This window comes from Eschrichtius robustus, chromosome 16, assembly GCF_028021215.1.
Source record: "Eschrichtius robustus isolate mEscRob2 chromosome 16, mEscRob2.pri, whole genome shotgun sequence".
Classification (NCBI taxonomy): Eukaryota; Metazoa; Chordata; class Mammalia; order Artiodactyla; family Eschrichtiidae; genus Eschrichtius; species Eschrichtius robustus.
In genome coordinates, this window is record NC_090839.1 from 72,972,895 (window position 1) to 72,992,479 (window position 19,585).

The 19,585-nt window shown below is 45.3% G+C and overlaps 1 protein-coding gene across 2 annotated transcripts in view; it reads left to right on the forward strand.

Moving 5' to 3' along the window:
- Nucleotides 1–19,585, forward strand: part of PRKCB (protein kinase C beta) — a 311,595-nt gene that overhangs the window by 274,672 nt on the left and 17,338 nt on the right. For both annotated transcript variants that reach the window (XM_068566188.1, XM_068566187.1), the window contains exons 13-16: nucleotides 1,255–1,393; nucleotides 5,492–5,572; nucleotides 5,861–5,968; nucleotides 10,931–11,071. In XM_068566188.1, the coding sequence (XP_068422289.1) occupies nucleotides 1,255–1,393; nucleotides 5,492–5,572; nucleotides 5,861–5,968; nucleotides 10,931–11,071 (469 nt within the window). The remainder of the gene's footprint in view (nucleotides 1–1,254; nucleotides 1,394–5,491; nucleotides 5,573–5,860; nucleotides 5,969–10,930; nucleotides 11,072–19,585) is intronic.

A 19,585-nucleotide genomic window follows, 5' to 3' on the forward strand; every position in this document is an offset into this window, starting at 1 on the left:
AGAATCAGGGAAGGTGGTTCTTGAGAATCAGGCAAGATGGTCCTTCAAAGGAATATTGGGATGCTTGAGAATGGCTTGAGAATCAGGGAAGGTGGTTCTTCAAAGGAATAGTAGGATGCTCTCACCCCAGGATGCTAGAATAGGCAGAAGCCACAGATGTCCACCACCCAGGGAGGATGATTTAAAGGAGAGATCTGAACTGAACAGTAGATCCCTTTACCTCTGCAGAAGTTGGATTTCTAATGGGATTGAGGAAGTCTGGCCCATAGATCGTCCCTACTCATTGATGCTGAAACACCAACATGTGATGACACTGGAGTCAATGTTTAGGGAGGAGGAAAGTGTGATGATTTTGGAGTCTTCGGATACACTGGGAGTGTGCAAGGGTCCCCAAACATCAAACTCTCCTCATCAACACGGATGAAATAAAAGAATGGGAGTGTAGCCCGTGCCATTTAGGACATCACTCCCTGGAGGTGACACCCTCCTGACACTCTGTTACAGTAACCTCCTTCAGTTCCTGTCCATCTCATTCTTTTTATTTCCTTGGCACCATCCATCGGAAGCTATAATAAGCATGCTTATAGATTTGAATACTTGGTAATTGTCTTTTCCCCTCTACTAGAATTTAATCCGAACAAGAGCAGGATGCTTGTTTATCTTGTTCGTAGTATATACCTCACTCAAAGCATAGTGCCTGTCACATAGTAGGTGTGCAACACATATTTTTTGGTTGAAAGAATCAGTAGAAACTCCTGGGTTCATGGCCTGGGAACTGGCTTAGGAGAGCTTGGGGCACTTGGTGTTAAATAAGATGCTCTCAATCCGTTTTTTTCTCCATGATCTTCAGAGATTTTTTAAAAATTTTGTGTAAAACACATCTTCCTACGAAACGTAAGCGGTCCTGAAGTTGCAGAGGTCAACTCTGGAGATGCTCCTGGATACAGGAAGCTTCTGTGGATGCTCTGCCCTTTATTTAGCTGTCTGTGGATCACTCTTCTCAGAGCTGCTGTCTCACTGGGTCCTTCTGAGATGCTTGGCACAGTTGGCTCTGTAGGAAAAGCAAAGCACAGGGGTTTGTGCACCCTTGTATCTCCCTGCCAGATTATAAGCTGTTGGAGGGCAAGGGCTGGGTCGTACCCATGGCTGTGCCCCCAACACCCCTGCTGTAGTGTCTGGCGCATAATGAGTGGCTGTTGGTTGACTTGAAATAAATAGCATTTAATTAAATCTCTAAATCTTCTGTCTACACAGAGACCTGAAACTTGACAATGTGATGCTGGATTCTGAGGGTCACATCAAGATCGCTGATTTCGGCATGTGTAAGGAAAACATCTGGGACGGAGTGACAACCAAGACCTTCTGTGGCACTCCAGACTACATCGCCCCTGAGGTGAGCTGACGCCAACCCCTAAGGTGTGTCTGTGTTGTGTTGATGTACTGATGTCTCCCCGGGGCCCCAGGTGGCCACATAGGAGCTGGGAAAGGTTCAGGGGGTACCTGACAAGCAAACCTCAGGCTGGTCCTTCTCCTGTCCTCTAAATTATTCCTTTGCGATCACACATGAAGGTTAGCTTAGCACACATCCAGAAGCTCAGGCCCAAAATACATCAACGTTTGGGAGAAAATTTAAATAAAACTCAAAAGAACCATCCACCACACATCAGTAAAATTCTTCATCAAGCTGCTATGGCTCATGGCCATAGGATACCTCCTAATTATGACACTGAGACATTTGTTCAGGGGAGGGAGGGAGGGAGGGGGAGGGGAGAAGGGATTGATTGATTCTCTGGACTGACTTATGACACAGGATCTGTGTACTAATAGGTATGCAGTAGTTGTGCTAAATCCTAAAAGACTCAGAATTTTTCTTCCTATGATTAAGATATAAATGAAAGTGTGAAGATTTATTTTAGTGCCTCCCCGTTCCTTCCCAAAGGAAACGGTCAGTTGCAGAATGGATTTCCCCAATGTGTCATGGTACAAAAATTTGTGCCAGATGATAGCCTTCCTTTTTCTCTGAATTGGTGCTCAGAAAGGTGGCATTCTGCAATCTGTTACTGGATTTTTATGGAAAGGAACTGAGAGCTTGGCATAGAGTCTTGGAAATGGACATTCTAGAATTCCTCTTTTCTTGACTGTTAAGGCTTCATATGTAACAATGGTGACGGGAGGGCCCATGTCACTAAGTAGCTTGGCACTAAATTTAAAACCTGCATACTCTGTTACCAAAGCTGTTCCTCTTCTACGAATCTAGTTTGCAACACACACACACACACACACACACACACACACACACACCCCATAAGTGGAAGGATATGTGTTCGAAGTCATTTCTTCATTGCAGCACTATTTTTAATAATGAAAAATAGGGACTTCCCTGGCGGTCCAGTGGTTAAGACTTTGTCTTCCAACGCAGGGGGTGCAGGTTCGATCCCTGGTCGGGGAGCTAAGATCCCACACACCTCGCTGCAAAAACAAACAAACAAACAAACAAAACTGAAACATAAAACAGAAGTAATATTGTAACAAATTCAGTAAAGACTTTAAAAGTCGTCCACATCAAAAAAATCTTAACAAAAAAATAACGAAAAACGGAAGGCAACCTCAAAGACGATCAATAAAGGAACAGTGCTACATTTCATATTAAGAAATATTGTTCAGGGCTTCCCTGGTGGCGCAGTGGTTGAGAATCTGCCTGCCAATGCAGGGGACACGGGTTCGAGCCCTGGTCTGGGAAGATCCCACATGCTGCGGAGCAACTGGGCCCGTGAGCCACAATTAACTGAGCCTGCGCGTCTGGAGCTTGTGCTCCGCAACTAGAGAGGCCGCGATAGTGAGAGGCCCACGCACTGTGATGAAGAGTGGCCCCCACTTGCCGCAACTAGAGAAAGCCCTCGCACAGAAACGAAGACCCAACACAGCCATAAATAAATAAAGAAAGAAAGAAAGAATAAAGAATGATGATTTTTAAAAAAAATTTATAAAAAAAAATTAAAAAATTAAAAAAGAAAGAAATATTGTTTAGCCCTTACAAAGATCAGAGCACACCTGTCTGCACTACCTTGAACAATGTTTGTTGATTAAGGGATGGGCAATAGACTGAATGATTTATAGTACAGAATACTATTAGGCATCTGTATATGCAGATATGGAAATATCATTGAGAGAAAAAAAGTAAGTTACAGAATGATAAATACAATATGACACCATTTCTGGAAAATAACACTAATACACAGAACACTGCTATATGTTTCTTATGAGTATGTAGATATGCATGCAAAAGTATAGACAATCTGGAAGATTACAGACTGATTTTAAAACATTGGTTACCTCTGAGGGTAAGGCCATCGTAAAGGGGGAATTTAGCTTAATCTGTGTACTGTTTAAATTTTTCACGAGGTAAATGTATTTGTGTATTACTTGAGGAATTGGAAAGTAATCCTTTAAGCACTTAATCCTTTATTAGGACCCAATGGAGTTATCCGAATGTGACATACATTGCTTTATTATCATTTTGCTGATTAGGACATCAGACACAATTCCTTGATCTGCCATGAGTTCAATGATCTCTGGTTCACAAGTCCTGCTGCCAAAAAGTAAACAGTCACCTGGGGAGCTTTTAAAGTGGGGATGTCCAGGCGTCACCCTAGATGCATGGAATCAGAATCCCTGCAGGGTGGGCCTCCACATCTGTGGTTTTCAAAAGTTCCCGGGTGCTCATGATGCCGGCAAGCACGAGCCCGCACGAGCCCCGACTTGTGTTACTGGGGAAGCTGCATCCTCCTCCAGCTCACAGCCCGCTGGTGAGAGGAATAAACTCAGGGCAGGTTTCCCCCTGCTTTGCCATTAACTAACCCCATCGCCTCCGGCTACTTCTTTCACCTCCGCAGGCTCTATTTCCCTTTGTAAAAGGATTAACTTGTTAGGTTGTCATGAGGATCAAAGGAGACATGAAGTACTTTAAAAGTGTGGAAACACTTGCAGTAGGTGTTCTCCCAGAAAGCTTTCTCTTCATCCCTTGAGGTCAGTTCTCCTTCAGAGGACACTTCTGATTTCAGGGCAGAAGCCGAGGTGGGAGATGGAATTGGATAAACGGACAGTTACTTTATAGCCAAGGTTGCTCAGACACATGTGTTGAGTAAAACAAACCATGACCAAATTAGAGAACTTTTGAGTCATAGCTGACATTTCGAGGGCATAATAAGTGAGAGGCACATATTTCTCTTTCATCCTCACAAAACCCTATGACAGAGATATTATTATAAACTTCATTTGGTAGATGAGGAAACTGAGACTTAGAGAAGTTAAGTAACTTCCCCCGGGGTCACACGCTGGGAAACAGCAGTCAGGATTCCAAGTCTGGACTGTCTGGCCCTCAATCCTCAGCCCTTAACCTTTGCTGTATCACCTTCTAATCCCTTTGATACAGTTAGTTTTACACCCCTACATCCTGATGGATGGTCACACAGCTGTTCTAGACTTTGCCATGCTCTGGCAATTTAGTAATAAATAGCAAAACCTTTAAAACTATGTGTACCATTTGATCCACCAGTTCTACTCCTAGGAATTTATCTTAAGAAAAAAAAATTGAACAAATGTCCAGATATCTAATTATGTGGACGAAACCTAATCAGTTGGGTATTGATGAAATAGATTTTGGTATATCCATCCAATGGAACATTATGCAGAGGTAAAAGCTGATTATGTTGATGTGCAGATATTAGCATGGAAATTCTAAATGAATAAAATACTTTATTAAAATTCCACGTTAAAGTATTTATGTAAAGCACATACCTACACACAGAGCTTAATATATGTTAATAGGAAAAAACCTGGAAGGAAATAGACCAAATATCAATCATAATTTCTCTCTTGGTAAAGGATTATGGGTGATTTTAATTGCATTCTCTTAGCTTATCTATATTTTTAAATAAATAGTAAAATGGTAATAAATGCTATTACATTTTTTGACTTAAAAGTTTTTTTAATTTTGGCAAAAAAGCACATTACCATCTTAACCAGTTCTAAGCATACAGTTCAGTAGCCTTAAATATATTCACATTGTTGTGTAAATGTTACTACTTTAGGAATGAGAAACGAAGATGGGTTTTCTTCTTTAAAATGCCACGCTCACTGTATTAAAATTTAAAATAACACAACCATACTAGGTGCTTTAAAAAGGCAATGTGACATCCACAGATGTTTTCCCCGCCTGCGGGTATCTCTGGATATCCATCTTCCTAAGGTAAAGAAACAGCTTGGGTGGACACTGGGCTCCCTGTTGACTCTTTTTGACAGAGACCCACATCTGGGACTGTGACAGCCAATTTAATCTTTCACAATAGGCAGGTGACAGGCAAAGGAAGAACTCTCCCCCCACCACCCTGCCCCCAGGGATGCTTCACTCTTATTGTAAAAGAAGCGCATATTCAGTCTCAGCCACTGCAAGAACCTGCAGTCTCCCTGACAGATGCCTTCTGTTTTCCAGATAATTGCTTATCAGCCCTATGGGAAGTCCGTGGATTGGTGGGCATTCGGAGTCCTGCTGTATGAGATGTTGGCTGGGCAGGTAATTGAATTTTAAGTGATTTGTAAGGAAAGTCCTCCCCCTTCCCCATCCTCATGGTTTCTTTAGGAGAAAGTGTCAGCTTGATACCAGCTCATAGATCTGAACCTCTATGACTTCCATGACCTTGGGGTTATTACCCTAGTCTGTTCACCAGTTTTCCTTATCTTCTCCCTGGAATCCCTGAGTGTGGCCTCGCTGTGGACCCCAGGGAGCAGCTCTTGTTGTTTTGGGGCAGTTGGGGGAGGTTCAGGCAGGACTCCTTCTCCCACCCTATCCTCTGTCCCACAGGCACCCTTTGAAGGGGAGGATGAAGATGAACTCTTCCAGTCTATCATGGAACACAACGTGGCTTATCCAAAGTCCATGTCCAAGGAAGCTGTGGCCATCTGCAAAGGGGTGAGTGAGCCCCTTAACAGCTTGCGGCCAGGACCGCCACCTACAGGGGTGCTGGTTGTGCCCTGCACAAGGATGCTTTGCCCAGGGTGGGGGAGGGGCAGAGGAGGCTGAACTCCACCCCTCACCCCACTTGCCAGCCTGTGAGCCCGGTACAGAGCTGCTACCGCCCAGAGGAAAGGGAGCTTTTTTTCTAATTTGCACAGAAGCACCGTGAAGGACTGCCTACAATAGCATCTTGCTGCTGGCTGGGCTCCAGGCTCTAAGGCAGCACAGGGAAATGCTAATGGGATGAATGAGGTAGGAAGCACGGAGACTTTTGCCAAAGAGCTGGAACCCAGGGGCAGGTACACAAGAGCTCTGCGGCACGAATCCGTCAGCTTCACTCTGCGCTGGGGCCTACGTGTTTAGTTAATACTAGGAGCGTGTGACTTTTGTCCTAAGAAACTATCAAGCAGTATTGAGTTTAAGGAATTCTCTAGATAAGTTGACCCAAACTGAGTGTCCCCAAACCCGCACTCCCTCCCCAACCCACAAATGGCTGAAAAATTCGCACATTTGTACATTGTGATGTATGCAAATTGCACCTGTGAACAAAGCAGGACACATGTTTTGGGGTAAGGATTGCTTGTTATGCATCTTGTGTTCGGCCAGGATGTGCTCACAGTGACCTGGGTGAGTCCCTGGAGACCAGTGGTCCTCCCCGTTGGTGCCATCAGGATGACCTGAAGTGCTTTTTCAGAAAGCACATACCTCAGCCGCACCCCAGAGAGTAAATCTGGGCATCTGTATTGTAAAAAAAAAAAAGTCACTTGAAAACCACTGCCTTTAAGTATCTTAACCAAATGTGGTAACTTTTCAACTGATGGAAGTATGAAAGCAACACTGAGAGACCCCCAGAGAACAGGGCCCAGGGATGCTGCCTTTATAAAGTTTTCCCTCCCACCAGTCAGCAGTACCAGTGCATTCTCAGCGTTAGAGCATGCCCACCTGTGTGTCTGGATAAACCAGGGCCGCCAGTCCTAGTTTCTTGGAGTGTTTGCAGATTTCCCATTGCCCAACCCAGCCCTGCCCTTCCTCACCCATCAGACACCATGTGAGCTGGCTTGGGTGAAGGGAAGCTGAAGACTCAGATGGTTTATAGCAGCTGGGCCAGCCCCTCGATCTAGAAGCACCATGCCATGCTGCCTAAATTCCCACTCTCAGTGCATCACCTAAGCTTTGTGTGTCAGCTACATAGGTTAGGATGCAAATATCCCTGGGGAGAACATATGTGAATTCGTCTCATTCCCTAACATCTTAAAATTTATAGGTTGAAAATAGTTTTTGAGGGTATGAGGCAGGGAGAGGGAAGATGAGGAACAGAGCATGGAGAGGTTCATTCGGAGCTTAAGCGAGGCCCTTTGGCAAAGAGAGGGCATAGAACAAGGCCAGGGCAAACCCCTGTAGACATTATACGGGGTTGGGGAGAGGGAGGAGGTCATACATGAGCTCTCAGTTTGTTTAATAATTGCCAGCATTTAAAGATGAGGGGATTTCCCATCAACATTCAGCTGTCCAGTTTCTCTTGAAAAATCTGATCTCTCCATGCTGGTCCGTCATTCCTGTAAGGCATCAGTCAGCTGAATTGGAAGCCAGTGTCTCTTTAGATAGAATGTGCCCTCTCCTATCCTGATTTTTCTGGGCAAAAATCCCCATGTGAGTTCAAATCCCAGCATTATTAGCCCTATGACAACCGAGAAGTTGTTCAACTACATCTACAGATTGAGGACACACCTATGGGACTGCACATAGGGTTCTCTGGTGACTAGATGAGTTAATACAAGGAAATCACTTAGAAGAGAGTCTGACACTCTGCTCTAAAACCCTTGGGTTATTACTCCCACTATTACTAATGCTGGCACTGCTATGTTACATGCTAGCCTCCTCTTGTTTTTGAGCTTGCATCTCCCGAGACGGGGATTTTTAAAGTGACAGATTTTGGAGCTCAAGACCATTTGCAAATTTCAACCCTTTCACTTCCTAGGTGCGTGGTCTTGAGCACGTTACTTTGCATCTGTGAGCTTCTGTTTATCTCCAAAAATGGAATATTAATCCTCATTAAACAGAGTTTTGGAGAGCGTTAAATGAGGTAACAGAAGAGCTAAGCGTTTTGCATGGTGTTGGCACAATAGTAGCTGCTCAATACATGCTCAAGACCTTCCCCTTCACAGCTCTGCCTGCTTAGACAGCTGGGGTTCTAAGTGGGTCATGGAGGAGAGGGTTTTCCAGGTCAGCTGCATTCAGCTTCAGCTCCAATTAGCAGTTTCCCTGGTAGAGCAGATTTCTATTAATTTCAGACCCATAACCTTCAGGATTAACGAGGGTGACTTTCTTACTATTGGGTTTGGGGAGCTTTCTGAGTTCTGTCGGCTGAGGCCCATGTGGGCTTTTTCTTCAAGGTTGACGCTCCAGAGAAGGGGTAATGCTCAAGTGAACAGCCAAATGCTTCCTCCTGAACCGTGGGCCCCAGGGGATCTGTCTGGGAGGTGATCAGAGATCGGAAGAGTGATTCAGTCCAGCTGTCTGCATGGCTGGCTTTGGGCACAGGAGTTCAGCGTGCAGGAGCTGAGCAGAGCCTCGCATTAGTGCTGGGTGTTTTCTGCAGTGGTTTTCCTTCGCCTGGCATTCTCCTGCCTACATGGAAAGTGAGCTAGGTTTTTGAAAACAGTGCCATTCCAATTGAAAATGTCCTATTTTCCATCCCATTAAAGACCCTATTTTCCACCATAAAAAAAAATTAGTATACGTTTGCTCAGATCACCATTCCCACTTTGTACAAACTTAAAGCAGACAGATGCCCCAATTGGCCACACATTAGGGTGAAAACAAGAAGAAACTGTAAGGTGGAGCTTCAAGACCCTGGGTCAGGCTGATCTGTTCGAAGCATAGTTCTGCTAGTTAGCTGTGTGATCTTGAGTAGGTGACTACTTTTCAGGACCTAGTTTTTTAATGTGGAAAATGAGGATAATAGTTTCTGAGGCCTGAAAGTGTTGTTGTGGAGATGAAAGAGTGATGTGTTACAGCTGAGAAACCTTTGGCACAGAGCCTGGGCACACAGGGAGCGCTCAGGACACGGAAGCCGTTATTGATAGGGTTACTGGTTGTGCTAACCAAGACCTCGTAACCCTTTCTTTCCTGCCATCCTAATCCTATACAAATGTCAAGGCTTGGCCCAATTTCCTTGCCCTCCATAAACTTTTCCTGACCAAGCCAGGCCACAAATATCCCTGGGGAACCACATGTAATCTATTTCTCTAAAAACTCAAGGTTTAGAGGTCAGCAGAGGTGAGATCCAGTCCCAGCTCTGCCATCTACTATCTCTGTGTCAGTTGCCTTGTCACTCAAATGGTAAAAAGTAATACACCCAACTCATTGGGTTATTGTGAGAATCAGGTAAGACCAGGAATATAATATATAAATAAAGAAGTAGCTTAGAACATAAGTGCCCAGTTATTTTTCCCCTGGAAGGTAAAGCATATAGGGAAAGTATGTGCTTGTGTGTGTGTGTGTGTGTGTGTATGTGTGTGTGTGTGTGTGTAGGAGGGTAGCTTCTGATGACAAATTATCTGTAGCAAGAATCAGGCTGAGCTAAATGTCCAACAGAGTAGGTGTGAATTGCTGGATTCATCCCTCCCCCCATAATCCTGAAGCCCTGGGCAAAAATCTAAGGAGTCTACCGTCATGGGCTACCTGGTGTCAGGTCAGCTCTGGGAAGCTTCTTGGTCTTGTATGTTCCAGTCGTTTTGTTTCTTCTTTTGATGGCCTCTTGCCGATCTTTTTTTTTTTTTTTTTTAATTAATCATCAACTCCTCCGTCTTTACTCTCTGTGCATTTGCTGAAGTCTTGAGATCAGAGATATTTTCATGCTGCTTTGGATTCATTTGCAAGAGGAAGCCTGTCTGGTTTCATCTTGGAGCATCTATTCATCTTGTTATTTAGCACTGGCTCAGAGACCCAAAGATGGAGGGTTTGATAATTAAGTAATTTAAATGGGACACCAAAGAAACCTCAGCGGAGTTTACTGTAATGTGTGATACAAGAGAAATGAGCTGGGCTAGGTTTTGACTATTTAATGAGCTTTTGGAAAGTAATTACTTGAAACTTGGGTCCATTTGACTAATATTTTTTCTTCTGACTTGTCATTTTCACAAGTGCTTTACTGAGAAATGCAAATATTATCTGAATGAACATGCCCTTTGCTTTGGTCAAACTCCACAGTTTCCTCATGGTGGCAGGAGGGGAATTTGAAGATATTGAAACTGTTCTCATTAAATGCATCAGTAACTGCATAAACCTCATTCGTAAATCAAAATGAATCATGTGACATTTCTTTTTTTTTTTAAAGTTTTTAATTAATTATTTATTTATTTTGGGCTGTGTTGGGTCTTCGTTTCTGTGCGAGGGCTTTCTCTAGCTGTGGCAAGCGGGGGCCACTCTTCATCGCGATGTGCGGGCCTCTCACTATCGCGGCCTCTCTTGTTGCGGGGCACAGGCTCCAGACGCACAGGCTCAGTAGTTGTGGCTCACGGGCCTAGTTGCTCTGTGGCATGTGGGATCTTCCCAGACCAGGGCGCGAACCCGTGTCCCCTGCATTGGCAGGCAGATTCTCAACCACTGCGCCACCAGGGAAGCCCCAACCATGTGACATTTCTAACTTGAAGTTCAGGACCACATTCAGGCTGAGGTTTGATTAACCATCAGGGATCTTGTTCTGGGACGGGGAACAACAGACACTGCTGTCGGGTCCTCCAATTAGAGAGACCTGGCTAGGAAATTACTGCTGGGATGAAAAGCAAAAAATAAAGATTAGTTGGGACTCTTCCTCGCGCTGTCTTCCCTAATTCATAAGAGTGATCATTTCTGAGTGTCCCACGTTTCCTCTTCTGAAATTCTTTAAATTCCATGTTTCTCTTTCTCTTGAAGCTGATGACGAAACACCCGGGCAAACGTCTGGGTTGTGGACCTGAAGGTGAACGTGACATCAAAGAGCACGCGTTTTTCCGGTATATTGACTGGGAGAAGCTTGAACGCAAAGAGATTCAACCCCCGTATAAGCCGAAAGCCGTAAGTAAACCGTTCTCTCTGGTTGTGGGGTCCGCGTCATAACGTGCTCTTTCTCCCTCCGATGCGTGTGCCCCCGGTGTCCTCCGAGGGGTGGACCTCGATCTATGAGTGCTCACATTTATACTCAAAGGCAGTGGGTACAAACAAGGAGATTTCCATCCACACAGCCTCGATAAATGTGGGAAAGACCATGGACATCGAGTTTTTGTTTTTTTGATTCAATTCTTGTAACTGTCCGAGCTGGCAGCTTTTGGGGAATGGTTCTTGGGTGGGCAGAGTTCAGATCCATTTTTGGACAGTGATAAAGAATCTAATTTTGCCCTCGTTCTTTCCTTGGTTCGACTGTGTCATTTTCTCTTCATACTGACGTTGAAAAGGTCATGCTGTGTATCTCAACAGTATTTAAATTTAATTCTGAAATATACACTCCATCTGAGTCAGTAAAGAAGACAGAGCCACCAGCCAGCTCCCACCCAAGGCGAACCAGAATGAGTGACGTGCTGGTAGCCCTCCTGGAGGCTCTGGGCATAGAGATAGCTCTCAGAGAACTGTTATAATAGAATAGTAAAGGTCTCACATTTCCTGCAGTTGTGTGCACACGGTAGTGCTTCCATCCCCGAAGACTCGGCAGGGAGGAGGAGTTTGCACCTGAATTAATCGGGGTTCTACTGGGAGGATATTTCTTTGTTAGATTAAGTACAGCGGAGACCTGGTAATTTTATTATGGGTTGTAAAACTACCGACTGAGGCTGAAAAGTGACCATAAACATTGTCATCGAAACCTGAAATTGTGAGGGTCTCAGATATTAAGATGAAGAAAATGACAGTGATAATGGTGCTTGTTTTGATATCATTATTATTAATTTCTTGGCCACTTATCTGGCCATATTAAACACTTCACACATAGCATCTGATTAAATCCTCACAACAACCTATTATGCAGGTGCTTCCATGTAATGGAAGAGGAAATGGAAGCACAGAGGGGTTAAGTGCTCTGTCCAAGGTCACTCAGCCAGTGTGTGAGGAAGCGAGGATTCAGAGCGTCTGACTCCGTTAGAGGCATACCAGGATGCCCGGGGCAAAGGACACGTAGTTTAAGAAAGCCTCCCAGCTGCTTCTGTCATCTCGCCAGTCCTGCACATCCCAAATGGTTAGAATCACAGCATCCCTGATGAATCCTGTTTCTCTCTGGACACTTCCTGGTGTTCAGATACAGGGTCCTTTTAGAGGCAGCCAGTTCCACACTGTGGTCCTTCTCATTGTTGCCAACATGTATACTGATATCAAATCAGCCTCCCCAGCGTTGCCATCACTGGGTCCTGCTCTATCAACCAGAGCCTCTTTCTCTGTAGCACATCCTTATACTCCTGAATCCTGCGATTTCCAGGCTAAACACGCCCCTCCTCCACCTGCAAGCATGTCCCGTGTGACATCACCTCCGGGTGCCTCTTGTCCTCCAGGTAATCGACATCCGTCTTAAAATACAGACACAGGATTGAGCACAATATTCCTAATAGTGTCTGACCCTCAGTGAATACAGTGGGTCCAACAAACCATCGCTTTTTTAATTTTTTTAAGGCTTTAATGTTGCAGGATCTTTTTTTTTTTTTTGAAGGTTCATGTTGGTGTTTTTTTTAATTAATTTTTTAAAATTTATTTATTTTTGGCTGTGGTGGGTCTTCGTTTCTGTGCCAGGGCTTTCTCTAGTTGTGGCGAGCGGGGGCCACTCTTCATCGCGGTGCGCCGCGGGCCTCTCACTATCGCGGCCTCTCTCGTTGCGGAGCACAGGCTCCGGACGCGCAGGCTCAGTAGTTGTGGCTCACGGGCCCAGTTGCTCCGCGGCATGTGGGATCTTCCCAGACCAGGGCTCGAACCCGTGTCCCCTGCATTAGCAGGCAGATTCTCAACCACTGCACCACCAGGGAAGCCCCCATCTCTTGATTATTCTGCATCTGGACAACTTGGACGAGCCGTTTCCCCTCTCTGCTCTTCTGCTGCATCGTCTGTAGTACAGCAATGATAACAGTTTCTCCATCAGAGGAGGCTTATAATGCATAAAGCACTCAGTACGTGCCCGGTGCACAGTAGGCGCTCTGGGATGGTTGATGGGTTTTGTTAGCAGCTTGGCACATGTTGGTCATTGTGTTGGGTGCAGAGTCTCTGGGGGGCAGAACAGTGTTAGTCCTGCTGGCGCTAATCCCTGAGATAATGTCCACGTGTACACCTGCATGTCATAGACAGTATCATCACTTCTGTTATATCAAAAAAGATCAAAAAGCAATCTGGAAGAGAAGAGTGCATTCTCCATTCAGGAAACTGGGAACTTGGAGGTGGCACACATAACCCATTTGGGTTTTGTGGGGCTCTTCATGAGGCCTCAAAATGTGGACCGATCTCTCTTCACTTGGCCAGAGGAAAGATGCACATGCCCCCATCCCCACCGGCACTGAGCCACTGACATTTGAGGTTCATTCTTTACGTGTAGAGCAGTGGTTTTGCAAAGTGTGGTCCCCAGACCAGCAGTATCACCTGGGAACTTTAGGAATGAAATTCTCAGGCCCTGCCCCAGACCTCCTGAATCAGAAACCCTGGGGGTGGGGCTCTCCGGGTGAATCTGATAAACACTCCAGGCTGGGAATCACTGCTGTGGAGTTCATGGTCAAAAGCTCAGGCAGGGAAGCTAGACAGAGGCCAAAGGAATGTGGCAAGGAGAGAAATCTGTTTAAGAGGAAGACACTGGTTCTCACACAGTCTGAGTGAGGGGTGGTACCTTCCAGGAACAGGTGGCTACAGAGGCCAGGCAGGTAATATCAGTGAGGGAGGTGGGAGTGGTGGGGAGAGGGGCAGACAGGGGAGCTGGTGGCCCTCAAGGGCTCTGTGGGTGTTCGTCTCCAGCGGACCAGTTGGAGGATCCTGTGGCTCATTACTAATTATTGTATTCTTTTTATATTATCCAGGATAATAACAGCTACCGTCTCCTGAGAACCTTCTATGAGCCGGGCACTGGGCTAGCCAGATTGGTCGTGTAGGGATGCAGGCTCTGCATTGCTCCATCCTCATTGGGATTTTCATATGAAATCTCACTACTTTTATAAATATGTCAGCAACAAAGTTTTAAAAATGAAACACAAATCAGGTCAAATAAAACACACCCATGAACCCTGTGTGGCTGTCAGTTTATAACCTCTCGGATAGTGATCACTCAAAGTCAGGTTGAAGTTTAGCCAGTTAGGACTGGTTACTGACAACCAGAGCCCATTTTGACTGGTTAAATACTTTGAATATTTAACCTGGCTCAGAGAAGGTGCTCAGGAAAAATTAGCTGTTCTTATCATTGATGATACAAAAAGATTACAATAGTTAGTGATGATCAACAGGATCCTTCAACTGTTCTATATTGGATATGGTTTCCAGCCAGCCAATGTCTTGAAATGCCTCGTGCGGGTTTAACAATGACTTTCAAAGTACAGTGACTGGACTGGGCTATAGACTTCAAGATGTTCTACAACCAGCTCTAAGGGGAAGAGGCACTGCCCTTGATTTTCTTCGGGTGAATTAGAAATAAACATAATAATGAATACACCACCCACTCATCTGATTCAATCTGGGCATATGCCTTTCACACAACAGTTGCCAGCCTTAGAGCCCCTCCCCCCCGCCAAGGATTTCACATTTCCCCTTCCCCACACCTTCTGAAAGGCCCGCAGTGAGTGTGTGCAGAGTTCCATGTGCCTCGCAGGATATTAAAAGGCATGCATGTATCTGTCAGTGTTCCTGATTCATGCATGCTATTAAATAGAGTGCAGCAAGAGAAAGAAAAAACATGGGGCAATAACAGAGGATTATATTCAAACATCAGTGAAGGGTGCTATTATTGGACGTTCATTAAAATAATTTTAAATAGATTTTTAAAGTCGTTCTCTTTTATTGTGGCAAGAGCTCTTCGCAGAGTAGCATTGGAAACTACTGAAACACATTAGCCTGGTGTATTGTTTCGGGTACAAGAGTAATTTTTTTAACATGCATCTGATCGTGTCACTCTCTTGCTTAAAACCCCCCTGATGGCTCTCTGCCAGCCCCGGGATAGTGTCTATTGTTCCTTAGCGTATATGGCTAAGGACCTCCCCAGGTCCAGTCTCTGCTGCCTCCCCAGACTCCTTACTACAAGAACTGGCATTTCTGAGTGTCGTTCAGTTCCTCAAACATGCAGTGCCTTCCCTTCCCTTCCTGGCTTTCCCCATGTGGAGCCAGCCACCTGGAAACCCCAAAGCCTTCCCGTGCTCCCTCCATCCCCCATCCTCCTGGTGCCTCCCTCCTTCCTCCTCATCAAATCGGTAGACCGTCACCCACGCAGGGAGGCTCTTGTCGATTCCTGAGTAGGGATCATCTGCTAGTGTCCCATCAACAAACTCATCACACTTTGTCGTAATGACTTGTTCAGTGTAAGGTCTGTCTTTTTGACGAGACTAAAAGATTGCGACTGTCTTTTTCAGGGTTGGATCCCAGTGCTTAGCATAAGGTTGAGCACATAACATGTGCTTAATCATTTTTACTGAATAAATGAGTGATTAAATGAAAGGCTGTCAAATAGGCTGCTGCAATCACTGGGCTGAGGAACATACTGGATTCTTTAGGGATATATATTAGAGCACAGGGTGTTTTTCTCATGTACAGCAGTGTGTCTCAAATAAATTGGTTGTTGTGTAAGCTACCCTTTTTATAAAGGGCTATAATTTGGGTGCTGACTTGTATCTGTCATGGCATCGTTTGGTTGTGTGATGAAGGATCTGATGATGCAATGCATGAATTGTTGGACTTTGGATGCAGGGGGCTGTGACTTCCGCATTCTGTCGTTGCCCAGCCAATGCTACAGGTGCCATGATGCAGCCTAGCGGAGCTTCTTAAGCTTTAATGTGCATACAGAGTCTCTTGGGCGTCTGATTAAACTGTGGATTCTGATCCAACCAGTCTGGGGTAGGGCCTGAGATGCTGCATTTCTACCATGATCCCAGGTGAGAGGATGCTGCTGGACCACGGTGTAGCAGGGGCTACACCATGGTTCTGTGGGGTCCCACCAGCCAGTGAGTTGACTGGTGGATCCTGCTGTAGTCGGTGTGCCGTGTGGCGTGGTGAGGGCTGTGCTGAAGGGGTCTATATGTGTTAGTAGAGAACGTGCTTGGAATGTGGCTTGGGACGCGTGGCAGGGTGCTGTAGGTCAGTGTGCGGCGGATGGGAGGTGCTGGTTTGTGGTGGAGGGGCGGAGTATGTGGCTGGGCGTGTGGTGGGTTGAGAAGCAGCACGTTCTGGTTCTGTCCTCCTAGTGGGGACGTTATGGGTCACCCATTCAGCAGGTGTTTATTGATGTTAGGTGCTGTTCTAGGCCCTGGAGACACAGCAATAAAAATAAAAATCTCTGTATATTCTAGAGGGAGTGGGCAAATAATGAACATAGAAATCCGTGACTGTGTCAGAAGTTGCTAAGCATTATGGAAGGATGGGGATTGGGAGAGCAGGGTCACAGAGACGTCAGTTTTAAATAGGGTCGTTGGAAAGCCTCACTGAGAAAGTGACATTTCAGCAAAGATGGGAAGAAGGTGGGGGAGGGAGGGAGCCATGTGTATATCTGGGGGAGAGAGTGGTTTTGGTGGTAGTAACAGGTGCAAAGGTCCTGGGGCAGGAGCTGGCCTGGCACGTTCAGGGAAGAGCAGAGAGTCCAGGTGGCTGAGCTGAGCCGGCAAGGGAGAGAGTAAAAGGAGATGAGATCAGAGAGGCCGCGGGAGGGGCAGAGGGTACAGGCCACTGAGGATCTGCGGCTTTTACTCCAGCTAAGATGGGCAGAGCAGTATCTTGATCTGACTGTTATGGGGGGGGAGGGGTGAAATCAGGAGATGGGTTATGAGACTCTCGCGCTAATCCAGGTGGGAGGTGCTGTCTGGTGATCAGCTTGGAATGTGGCTGTGCTGTCGTGGAGGGTGTGTTGAGGCCGCACCGAGGGTGAGCATGTCTTATGGGAGAATTTGTGGTATGTGGTGCTATAATGTCACAGTGCACGGTAGGCTAGCATAAGGTGTTTAAATCAAAACGCCTGATTGGGATTTCGATGGCGTTCGTATATCATTATGAATTGCCTCGGTGACGTCCAGTGGTGTCCATGACACCTAACGCAGGGCTCACCCTGAAAATGAGGTAGGGACACAGACCTTGGGCTCAAGGCTCCAGTTACCCCATGGAGGCAGCCCTTGGATCAACTCACCCAACGGGCAGCATAGATGCAGCAAATTGAAGAGTGAGAGAAAAGTAACAAGGCGACAAGGATGCCCTGTTTCATTACAGTCCACGGAGCCTGCAGTGCTAGGGTGTGTGTACAGAGGCCTGCCCACTAGTAAGCGTGGCTCTATTCTTGTCCTAAGACATGATCATCTGATCGTCATTTCACTCTGGGCAGGGGTTGAGTACAGTTGGACGGGACATAGTCATTAAGAAACATCTCTTTCCCTACATCCTTTCATCGAGGGCGGCCATCTGACACTGTCTAGACATAATGAGCGGGCTCACCCCTCCTTCCTTCCCTTCCAGCCTTGGTGTCAGGCTCACAGACTCCAGCCCCAACCATATGATAGGCTGATGCCAATCATTTCTGCTCTGGTTACCTATTCTCTGTTCTCATCACTTTACATAAAGCCCCGTAGAATTTTGAGGCATCTGCACATCTGGAAAGTCTTGGAATCTTGCAAACTGAAAAAACAGAGCCCCTTCTCCCCATTCTACTTTATTGAGCCTTTCATTTAATATCCTTTCCAAAATACTGCGTAGGTTACTGGATCACATACCATTACTCGCATCCTCTGGGTGTCTAAATGCCGAACTGCTCACAGGACTTGGTTTCTTGGTAATTCTGTCATCTGAAAACATTGTTTATGTAGCTGAGGTCAAAAGCTTCAAGTACTGCTTTAATGAGCTGCAATTCTGTTCATGTGACAATTCTCCTCCAAACCCAATTGCCCTTTACACTGTATGAGTAAGTGTCTCTGTGTGTGTGTCTGAACGTGTGTTTGATGTGCTGACATTTCTGAATTGAAGCCACAAAGCATAACCTTTGTATGTTTGCTATTAAAACTCAAAATTCAAGGCTTAAGAAAGGGAGCTAACTTTTACTTAACATGATTTATTTAAGAATAGAATCTAGCTCCCCCAAAGTACCAAATGCTCAGAGGATAATATTTTTTTGAATATTGGGATTTAAAATACTTCTCATAAAACCTGTACTGTTCAAATACATGGAAAAAATATTGAGCTCTTGTCTGTGCCAGGCACTGTTTTAAGTGCCTTCCAGGCATTACCTCATTTAATTCTCACAACCCTATGAGGTAAGTGTCATTGTCACTGTGTTGCAGATGAGGGCATGAAACTTGGAAAGGTTAGGACATCTGCTCAAGGTCCAGCAGCTTGGAGGTGGCCAAGCCAGGACTTGAACCATGGATTTCACCTGCTCAGTATCTTGGAAAGATTTTTAGAAGCACCTGGAGCCCCTTTTAATAAGGTTTGTGATAGCACTGATGGGAGAGAACCATGATAACAGCATCTAATGGTGTCTGTTACATGATAGAAAAAGACTAAGTATTCTTACAGTTCAAATGAATTAAAATTTATTTTAAAATATTGCAACAAACATGTAGCGTATTCACACCTTTTACAATTCACTGGCAGGATTTTTAAAAGATGCAAATCTCACTTGTTCCTTAAGGCTTTGATTTCGAGGCTGGCAAAGACAGCAGACACTGAATAACCCCTGGAAGCAGGGCATGGCAGCATCTGAAATGAGGCACTCAAGGCAGGCTCGTTAAGAAGTAGACGTTTTCCCACCCAGTTCTGTTTGTTCTCGTGGTTATCCAGAGTGTGGAGTTTGCAGAGATCATAATCAAAATATTAGGCTACATCCATACACTAACAAATAGCCAAGGGTTGTTTAGGACATGTAGCCTGGAGTTTATGTATCTGTTTATCTCCCTTTCCATCCATCCATGGAGAACCTACTTAAACTGTGGATTCAGCCAGGCTCCCTTTGAAAGATGGTTTAAATTGACAGGTTCCTGGGCCAAGTGAGGTTCCTAAATCATTTGCCAGGTGCGTGACTTTGAGCTGTCCCTTGGCAGAGGGGTCAATGGTTTGATTGAAATGGTAGGCGGGAAGGTCACATGCTGAGAGAGAGCATGAAACTGTTAGGATATGTCTGGCCATAACCACTGAAATGTGACAGAGGTCAAGAATTGAAAGATACCTTAGAAGTGGAATTCAACCCCTCCATTCTATAGATGAGGAAGCAGAGGCCCAGAGATTTCCCCAAGTGACTTGCACAGGGAATATGACAGAACCAGGACAAGAAAACTCGCCCTCCATTTAATGCATGAAGGACTTTATTAATAACACTATTTACAACAGTAACAATAAAATGGGTCAGGCATGTTCTATGAAATTATTCAGTTTTACTAGAAAGCAGAGCACTCTATCTAATTT